This window comes from Zeugodacus cucurbitae, chromosome 2 (genome assembly GCF_028554725.1).
Source record: "Zeugodacus cucurbitae isolate PBARC_wt_2022May chromosome 2, idZeuCucr1.2, whole genome shotgun sequence".
Lineage (NCBI taxonomy): Eukaryota > Metazoa > Arthropoda > Insecta > Diptera > Tephritidae > Zeugodacus > Zeugodacus cucurbitae.
Window position 1 is genome coordinate 62,111,504 of NC_071667.1, and position 11,274 is coordinate 62,122,777.

The following is an 11,274-nucleotide window of genomic DNA, read 5'->3' on the forward strand; positions in this document are numbered from 1 at the left end:
ACAAGTATGTGTGTTTATATATAACGTAAGCTGTTGTTTACCTTATTGCTTTCATAATACATTTGGTACATAGCACAGCTGTTTCGAGCCATGATCAACTCTGCATTTTGCTTTGTCGCTGCAATGTCGTGTGGGTGTGGTCTATGTAGTTTTTTTCTGTATATATACATATATAAAGTTTATATATTTCTTCCCACAAATACTTGTACAACAGGTATTTTTACTATTAAATGTGACCAACTATGCGCTAAATAAAGTAAATACCTGTATATGTAATAATTATTATATCGTAATATCTAAATAAGTATACATAAGCTCTTACAAGCCACTCTCAAGGCTCTGAAACTCTTCTTGCGGACAAAAATTTATAATTGACAGTATAATTAGATTGTTGTGAAACATTTTTAAATTATTATGAGTATTTGAATATATAAAATATTGTCGTTTGGAACACATATATCATTATTATAACATTCTAAAGTATTAAAAAAAAATTAAATAAAATTGAAAAAATTAAATATTTTTTTTTACATAAATATTTTTAGTTAATTAAAATAATAATAAAAAATATAAAATACAATAATTAGCTAAATTAAAAATTTATATAAATATTTTTTATTTGGGTTTAGAGGTATAATTGCATTAAATTTCATTGTTTTTTGAATTTTTGCTGTAAAATTTTTTTCTTCAAAAAGTTAAAAAAAAATGGCTTGTAAAGCAGCCACTTGGCTTTAATTTATAAAATCAGATTTTCTGGTAATATTTTTTAATTTTTATGTTGCCTTTGAAGAAAAAATTCAAGGCTGACATTCAGGTTTTATTAAATATTATTGAGTATATAATAATAATTCAAATCGGACTTTTTAATTTTCTGTTCAATTTATGTAAAAATTTTGAAACTAAAATACTACCATTAACTACAAATAAGTACAACAAATACTCCCAAATGCGAATCCTTAGTCTCAAAATATTTTCTACCATTATATAAACATCCCCTAAAAATCAGATCCTAAACACCTAAATATTTCTTGTAAATGAAAAACCAACTTCTTTAATATTCACAATAAAACAATTTTTTATTTAAACTTGATACAATTGCTTCACAAAATTAAACAAAAAAAAACAAAAAAATTAAAATTATTACAAATAAAAAGGAAGCACAAATAAATTACATTTAAGAGTAACCTGAAGGAATTGTTGCAACAATTTTATGTCTTTACTTTTTAGATATCACAAAGTGAACGTTCATGCAAAGGAAACAGTAGAAGTTTGAGAGATTGAAATGTATGAAACGTGAAATGTGAAATGTAATTATAGAAAAATGAGAAGAAAAAGTAAGAAGAACGCATAGAAAACAAAGAGAATAATTGAATAATAAAATAATTGCAAATTAAAATGGATCGCGATCATAAAAAATAAAAAATAAAATCAAATAGAATAAAATAAAATAAAGAAAAACCCAAACGAAATCAACTGAAACTAAAACAAACCAAAGTATGCAGAATATGAAACGAAACGAAACGAAATAGGAATAAGTTGTATGGAAAATCGCTAGTAAGTTCGAGTAAACAGAAATGCAAGCTTTGCACTTAGGTTATAGCAGCTCAGACAGTGTAATCGCTCACATCCACAGTTTTGTTTTTGTTTATTACTACTTTCAACGCCTACCCACTAGACCACTTCGATTCTTGACCACTCCACACCCACAGCCATCATGCGACACTTAGACCTTGTTGAAGCTGTAGCTGAAGCCATCGGGTGTGCGATTCAGTGACAATTTGCCGGGTGGTGCGAAGCGGTGTGGATTGGGTGTGGTCGGTTGATAGTAGGGTTGTTGTTGTGGCTGTTGCGGTTGCTGGTAGCTGTTGTATTGTGGCGCCGGTGGATTGTATGCGGGTTGTTGTGGTGGTGGATTGTAGGCGGGCTGTTGTGGTGGCTGATATTGTGGTTGTTGTGGTGCTTGATAACCACCTTGTTGCTGACCAAAACCTGGATCATTGTAACGTTGATCGTAGGAACCGTCATCGTAGTCATTGCTGCGGTAACCGCCCGACTGTGCTGGTGGCTGGTATTGTGGCTGTGGTGCATAGCCCGGCTGTGGGACGGGTTGTGGTGGTGCTGGTGGTGGAACGGGCAAGTGATCGCCGCTGGCTTGGAAACTGCAGTGATAAATGTAAATGATTTTAGGAAATCAGTTAATAATAGTTATAACAAATTAAATCGCTTAGCAATTAACGCATATGTAATTATTATGTTAAGTTAAGTTAAATCTAATTAACATAGATTATTTGCTCCATACAGAAAAATCTCAAATTGCACTACATTTACACACTAATAAAATAAACCGTGTACCAGCTCACTTTTATTGGTATTTCCATAAATTAGTAACTGTTTGCCTTTACGTTTGTTAACCAATTAGCTCAGTGGTCATAGCTGAACGCTCCAACAACTAAGCTTACTAAGAAAAAAAAATCATTGTACTCCAATCTACTGCACCTCAACGATAACAATAATTTATTTATGCAGGTTTCTTACATTGTGCCACTTCTTTCCCCTCTGTCTTAATACGGGTTTGTGCTTTAAGCGCTGGGTGGCACCCCGCCAGCATTATAACAACACGAGTACTTGCTCAATAATTGCCCAAGTGGCCACAGATGCAATCGACCACCAAATCAAAACAGTTTGCGACACCACAAAAGCCATTCACATTATATCGTTATTGCAGTATAGACGTTTAAGCCGCACTTGCTAGGTTTTAGCTGATAACTTTTTCCAAGAACTTTTATTCAGAAGTCATAGTTAATCCTTGAACAGAATACCTCTTTGGTAGAATTTTTATTTATTTATATTATATATATCTCAACTAAATAATTAAAAATTGCTTCAAGTATAGATTTGTAATATATAGTGGTCTGAAAAATGTATCCCTGCACTTCTCTCTTTCATATTAGATTACTTGATAGATCATTCGCCATTGTAGTGTTCATGCATTAATCAGCTGTTTTACAACTTTTTTTTCAGTGAGTAGACTTATAATGAGATCTACCGTCTGTATGAATATTTTTCATTAACTAAAGTGCCTAAGCTTTTAGACGAAAATATCAAAGTTCACAACTATTTAACAAGTGTTCCCTTACGTTAGCTTTAGTTTAGTTCAGAACTGTGCCACCCTTACTCGCATTACTGCAAGTACTGTAAGTACGAACGTGCTCGTGCTCCACAAATTTTCTCATTTAATAATATGCCAAATAGGAATATTTATCCTAAAACTAGACTATTATTTTTTAGACTTTCGTCTTCTATATTTTTTTAGACCTTCAATTTTTATTTTGAATTTTATCTCTTTAATTCTTTACTCACCCATTTTTGCCAGCAGTGTAGGAAATTGTACGACGTTCTCCTGTAGGATCTACATAACTGTAGCTACCGTGACGTGTACCATCAGCATCGGTTTCCTCCTTGAAGTTAATACCATCTTCTTGTGTATAGGCGGCACCGAATTTGCCATCGCCGGCAAGGTAACGTTGTTCACTAATAATGGCCGCTGTCTTGGGATTTTGATTGTAACCCTGACTGGCGGCAATGGCAACTAGGGTGCTTAAAAGGATCTAAGGGAAGAAGAAAATAAAGTAAATAATTATTATATAAAAAAAATATATATTTATAGATTTTATAAAAAGTGTCCGGTTTTATAAAGACATATATGTATAAGGAGTGTGGAAATATATTTGTGGCAAAATATAAAATGGCTTAAGTCGATTTAAGTTAAGGTAGGTAATTTAATTTCTAGTAAAATACTAGTTACATGCTTCATATTTATTTTAACTTCTTCTATTCTAGGGTATGCATGAAGTTAAAACATAATATTGTCTGTCAAAAACATATTTTTATTGACTTCTGACTTATGCTATTTTTATATATTGTCTTTAAGTTTCTGGCTCGATACAGGAACACTTTTCTCATAATTGAAATATTTTGTTTTTGTGTTGCAAAAATTATGAATATTTTTTTATGAAAGTAATAAATATTATGAAAATTAAAAATGAAAATTAACTACTTCCAATATATTCAAATATTTAAGAAAATGATCAATAGATCATTTTAAAGCTTGTTTATATTACGATAAGAACTAAGTTTTCAAAATTTTCAAATATTTAATTTTTGCATTTCAAAATAATGTCCTGTTAATATTTTACAGAATAAGATTTATAAAAAAATACTTATTTTTTTCATTTAATTAACTGAACCAGCTGATAAACTCAAATTAATTCAATTTATTTTTAGAATATTTTTTTAAATTTTAATCTATTATGTAATCTTATATTTTTTCATAATTATGAAAAACTTAATTAATTTTTTTTTCAAACGAGTTTATTAAAGAGTTTCGTATAGTTCTGCATTTATAATTTTGAATTATTTTAATTAAAAAAAAAAAAAACAACTAATTCGCTAATTAAAAAAATTAACAAATTTAATAAATTGAAAAATAATTAAAAAAAAATCTAGTTGTTATAATTATTTAAATTTATTTTTAAATTATAAAAAAAAATAAGTTTTGCCTTTTTACTAATTGTATAATAATATAATTAATAAAAGAAAAAACTGGTATAATTAATTAAACAAGGATTTCTTTGTAAATAGACAAAATTAACATTATGAAATTATTAATTAATTTAATTACTTTTTAATTTTTCATTTAATTATGAAATTTTTCTAATACATTTTATCTCTTCGTATAATTTTTTTATTTTAGATTCTAATAAAATTACATTTTCAAAGAGAATTATTGTTTAAATATTGATTTAATAATATAAATAATTAAATAAAACAGTTATTGTAATTTAAATAATTATTTTGCATGTAAATATAACAAAAATATATTTTTAAATAAATTTTAAATATGTTTTTATTTTTTTTTTTTTAATTGTCTGATTTTAAGATTTTTTTATTTAAAAACCACATAAAATTCATATTTATAGTAAATTCTTTTACTATTTTTCACACAAACTGCAGAAACAAATTTATATTATGAACAACTCCACCAGATTATTTTTAATCTTTCAATTTATTTTTCAGTCTTTAATATACACAAAACTCTCACTATTTTGAAATATTTTTTCAAAAGTCTTTTTTTATAAAAATATTTTTTAAATCCCATTTAAGTAAAACTTACAAAACGGAACATTTTCGTTAAGTGACAATGTAAACTGCTGCTGTAGCTCCAAAAAGTAGCGCTAAAACCGAATATATATGAATTCGAAAACGAATTTCGTGTAGCCTATACGATTGTCCGTTCTGTTAAAAAGGGGTGAACGCGCGCACGTCAGTACCGAACCGTGAGCGGTTTTCGATTTTTGCTTACTCGAAGAGTTGGTCTTGAATTTGATTGGGATTGAGGTTTTTGCCTCTAAAACCGACAGCGACAAACTTCTTAAACGAACTGCTTCTCACCGTAACTTGGCCAACAGTTTTTATAGCCGCCCAAAACCACGCCACTGCATGCCACAGCACCACAACACCACAACATAGCACCGCAGCGCCACCGCATACCAACACAGAACCTTGGCGGAGTCCAAGTCAATCAGTTTGAAGTCAATTGCTGTTGTTGTTGTTGTTGCTATTATTGTTAATAGCAAGCAAGTAATCGGTTAACTGTATGCGCGCTATATATGTGTGAGTGTATGTGTATGGGTGTGTAATTGTTTTTGCACAGCAGCGGTGACGACGACAGCGGTAAGCGTGGTAGCTGGCGGCGGCACTCAGTGCATGCTGTGTCTGTGTATGGGTGTTGGTACGCCAATAAAGCAAAATACAATAAATAAACATATTAACAGTCATACGGGCAACAACAACATATTTGTAATTACAACAACAAGCGCAAGCGTAACCCCAGCAGAAATGCGCAGCTTTGCCTTAAATGCTCCAATAAGCTGACTCGAGCATAAAAGCCACCTAAAAGAAGCAGGAGAAAACAACAACAGCAACAAATATGATATTGGAAAATAACAACAATAAGCACACTTGTTGTTGCTTTGATTTTTTTTTTGCTTTTTTTGTGGCTCTACATTGTAGTTGTTGGTGTTGGCTGACCGCTTGTTTTACTAGTTTCTTAACATTTTCCAGCGCAAAAACACACAAAGCGCTCAGTACGGGAACTAAACACCGCGCTGCGCCGTGCAATGCAAATGTTATTGCTTTTTTCAGCTTTTATTTTTCTTATTTTTTCCCCAGCGTTACGAATCTGTGTTTAGTAAATAAAAGTGAATTTCTTTGGCGGAGTTCTTTGCTGGCATTCAGCGCCTTTGACGCTTTGTTATTGCGCATGCGCATGCTTTTGTGGCCACGTGATATGCATTCGAGTAGTAATGGAAATATATATATATATATATATATATATGTATATATATATGTACATATGTGAATTGTTGTATTGTTTGAGTTGCCACGCCATATTTCCGTTCAAGCACTTTGCACTTGTAAAGAGTTATTAAATTCTTGATGATAAGAATGAGAGTGACGCTGGTAATTGATATACTCCACTTTGCCCAGTAACGCTCAAAGTTAGAACAGAAGACTTAAGACACGAACCTGAACAGGTGGGTCTTCGGCTGGCATTCATATACATAGCTCAGTGTTTTATATATGTGTGTGTGCCATTTGCGGTTAACTAATGCACTTGTATTTAATAAATATATATTCCGTTGGGTATGTGTGTGTGTGCATTTGCCCATTTCATAAACTTAATTTATGAACGAATAATTCAATTTGTATGCCAAAGGCCAAAATTTCGCAAATTTTTCAAATTTCAAACTTTTCGATGGAGATGATGTAATGTGCGCCACAGCTAATGTAATCTAGTTGCGTTCGATTTAGTTTGCTTTGTTCAATTTGTTGTTACTTTCGACATTTGATTTAATTTTTATCGGCCTGCTGTTGATAGTGCAAATGATTCAAATCTAACCTGTTGAGGAAAGGCCAGCAATGCAATGGACCAAGCCCAAGTGGCGTAAATTTAAATTCAAATTTAAATAGCAAACTAAATAAATTATGGAAAGGTATGAAATGAGATGAAAAAAATACAAAAAAATGAAGGTACGATAAAGCTCTTGTAGAGATATAAAATATATGCTATATGGAAATTATTATATATGTAAATTTGAAGTAATTTAAAGCTAAATTAATGCTTTAAATAAAAAAATAAATTCTATACGGAGTTAGGCGATATAAACTTAACCAAAGGAACGAAAAGTAATATATTAACTTTAGAGAGATATGTCAACCAGATGGGCGAAATCATTACATTAGAGGTATGGGAGCTAGATCAAGGACTAGAGCGATTTCAACCCTATACTAGGTAAATTGGTATTTCTCTATACTCGAGAAATTGTTTCAACGAAGTTTTAGTGAGATAATCCATATGTTCGGCATAAAGTCCTCCAGAATAACGAAACTAATTATATATAGTATATGAGGATGTTGTAATTCTTGAATTCTTATTGAAAATCAAAATTATTGGCTTTATTTATCATTATATATTAACCGTTATATACGGTATAAAACTCACTGGGCGTATTAAAAATCTAATATTAGGTATGTGGGAGCTAGAGGAAGTAATAAGCCGGATTTTAGACATTTTGAGCACAAGAGGAAAATATTCCTTCAGAATTTCTATAAAATATATGAGAGATTTACAGATATTTTCAGTAACAAATTAGCCACAGGCATTGTGGTCTTCATGTTCTATATCTGAACCCTTTATATGTTTTAGTCCAATATATTCACTGTTGCTTGATTTATATGTTGAAGAATCAGTGGGAATTCAAAATTGTGTTAAATGGGAAGTAGGTGTGGCTTTGAATCGATTTCGATCATTATTGTTTTATAATATCAGGATGTCAAAGAAATCAGCTGCCATTATAATAATTCAGGGACCTGCCGATATTTCCGGTAAAGAGTCGGTTTTGGCTTGAGGTTCCCATATACGGGGTATGGGTGCTTGAAAAATTCGTGCAAAATTTCTATAAACATTAAATTTGAATTTAATTCTCTTCTAGATTGTATATTCTGTTAAAATAAGTATACATTTTATTTACTTTGAGTTTCAATTAATTAAAATTAGAATCCCTATATAAGCCATATGTATATATTATAAATCTAATATCTACCTACATACATACATACATTGTTAGATCTGGCTAACTACGACAATGTGACTAACAAACTGTCAAGTAGATTTATTGTAACCGAATATGCTGATAAAGAAAAAAAATTGTTAAAGGCCTTAACTGGTTCAGAAATAGAAGAAAATGCAAGAAAGTGAAGGGAGTTTAAACAAATCGCAATAATGTCCGGCTAAGACTAAATATAAATATGCTCAAGGATTTCTTCCATTTTTAGCAGTGCTGCCACAAACACACAGTAAGTACTTCAACCATTGAAAAGTTGTATGAAAATGAATGAAATTTATTTAATTTATTTAAAAAAATAGCTTTAAATTGGTTTATAAATAACAATGTGTAGAAAAATGACAAATACATTTGAGATTTATCGAGAATTGGCTAATTATTATGTGCAAACAATTGCTTTGGCAGAGTTCAACCACATTTTGTCTTAATTCAGTCACAAGGCTTGGTGCACAATGGTTATCTATAAGTATATATAATGTTTTACAAACATATCGGCTGGGTTATAGATTTACATACACCCATATATACTTCTTTACATGCATGAATATGCTGTGAAAATCTCAATAGTTTGCTCTTTTATGTCTCCATTAAGCACTTAATGCAACTTGTTAGGCCGGTTTCGGTGTTTGTAAGCAATACTTATTCAATTATTTTGTGCTTAATACTCACACATATATAGAGTCAAACTGAAATGCTTGTACTGTCTAAGCAACAAACTGTTTCTGCTTGCTTTCAAGTGAGTAATGCCCACCCAAAAGCTGGATTAGTCGGAACTAAGATATATGTAACACTTGGTGTATGTACATACATACATACATATGTACATAAATTGCACCAATTAGATTAAACCATATTCGTAATTTAGAAGCTTGTATATTTTTTTAAATATTATCTTCCTTAAAAAATATGTTTCTTCATTATATTTATATTTTACGTTTAATATCAAAACCAATTTCCTGTATGTAAATTTAGATACTTAATTTAAATGAGCATCAGCCGCCTCCTCTTGTAAGCGAGCGTCAAAAGAATACTATTTTTTTCGAAAATCCTTGGGGTTGAGTACTTGTTAGTTTAAAGTTAAACTAGGGGAAGTAGAGTTCTAAATTTGTTAATTCGCTTCGGTATATGTATCTTGTTGTTCTGAGGTTTGATGTATGTATATTCAAAATTCGCCTCCTTTCTAAATTTTAACAAATATTACCCACTTAATTCTTTTTTTCTTAAGATAACTCACATATTAACCGATATATATGGTATAAAGCTCACCGGAAGTTTAAAAATCGCTCTATTGGGAATTAGAAGAACGAAAGACCAAATTTTAACCATTTTTGGCACAGAAGCACATTATTAGAAGAAATAGATTTCCTTTGAATTTCTATAAAATATCTCGGCTATAACCGGCTAAACGGTTGCAACGCCAATCACACACACACACATTAGCCAGAGGCACTAAGGCCCTTATGTTCGATGTCTGATTAACAGTGTCCAATGAGTTTGAAAACGAGCTATCTGTAAGATCTGTAACTAAATAATAGTCAAAAAACTTGGCTAAGGGTCTCGTAGAACAAATAATTTGTGTGGGGTTCTTAGTTGGTCTGAGAAAATACGCTGGATTATACAAATTCTTAAACACCTCTGGAGTCAGCCTGATCGACACATACTTAATGCTATTTTTTGCAAGTGACAACAAACAAATTCACGCTTCGTCGTGGGACTCGAATTAGTTTAAAATTAAAATTAAATTAGTTTTTTGTGAAGTTATATGGGGTTCAATGTCTTCTTCAATATACAAATAATATGTAATTTCAAACAAACACTAATGAAATGAAGGTTATTGAAGACATTTCTGACACGTGTTGCTACGAAAATCCATTGAATTCCAAACTAAATGAACTAATTTTTTGTACGAGTTTATGCAGTTGACCCAATTTCAACGTACAAGTGTAATTGCAGCCTTCATATTCCGTCGTGTTAAAATAAAGGTCCAAACTAAATAAAAAGGGCTTTGGCTGTAGCAACATACAAAATTACATGCATATACTTATACATAGAAGTGCACTAGTGTTATGTAACACAAAACATGTGCAAGTTTGCATGTTCAGTTACGAGTATGTTACATTCAAAATGTACAGCACGAACTAATTGATACTCGTAAATTGTGTTTTAGTTTCTTTTTAATGTATTCGGCTCTGCACTGCACATTTGTCTAGTCTAAATAGGAAAATATGTAGTAAATCTTTATTGCCGCTTCAATAATGGAATTTTCAATTCGATATACGGGTATAAATGCACGTAGCTACATTTTAGTATTTGATTGTTTTAGCAAAACCTATTTTTAGAAATTAAAGAACACAAATACTCTTATTTAATATATTGAATTATGGGTTTTTGAATTCTTGATTTCGCACTTTTGTTATTAAATGATGATGAGAAATAAGGTAAGGCTAAGGATGTAACCGAACAATATAAATTTTTAAAACATTTCATTATTTATTTATTGCATCTAACCACTTTATACATATCTCAAACAACATGTCCCTAATGTCAATGAAAATAAAAGGCTTCACGTAGCAGATCATCGAGTATAATCGTGTTGGTTACATTGCGTCTAAGAGTAGTCCCTCTCTTATTATAGACTAGCTTCATTCGAGTATATGTATAAGTACGGTGGTGCGGTGGTGTATATCAAATAGTGTAGCCTATGCGCGGCGACAAACACGAAATTAAAAATAAACAATTTTTATACTTGACTTATAACTTTCGCGTGTATTTTGTTTTTTTAAAGTGATAACAACCTAATGTTATAGTATTATAGGCGTAGCAGTTATCTTTCATTTGACACCAAGATCATCAAAATCGGTGAAAATTGACCGGAGTGAATGACCCTGCGGAAATGAGCATGGATGATGTGAAACACCCGGAACCGGAAACGAAATCAACACCAACTCGAACCGTATATATTATATATTATAGGAAACGGAAGTCACTAAAAGGAAGCGGATATAAAATGAACTATCCTATTGATTTTTCACTGCCGAAAATGTAACTTCCGTTGATACTAACATCCGCTTACGGTATTTGATATCCT

The 11,274-nt window shown here is 31.1% G+C and overlaps 1 protein-coding gene across 1 annotated transcript; it reads right to left on the reverse strand.

Moving 5' to 3' along the window:
- Positions 1–1,633: 1,633 nt before the first annotated feature.
- On the reverse strand, positions 1,634–5,457 carry LOC105213868 (uncharacterized). Its single transcript, XM_054234904.1, has 3 exons — positions 5,174–5,457; positions 3,361–3,608; positions 1,634–2,159 (listed from the first exon to the last, which is right to left on the reverse strand). Exons 1-3 carry the CDS (start codon positions 5,183–5,185, stop codon positions 1,724–1,726), a joined length of 696 nt encoding a protein of 231 aa, XP_054090879.1. The 5' UTR covers positions 5,186–5,457; the 3' UTR covers positions 1,634–1,723.
- Between the last annotated feature and the right edge of the window lie 5,817 nt (positions 5,458–11,274).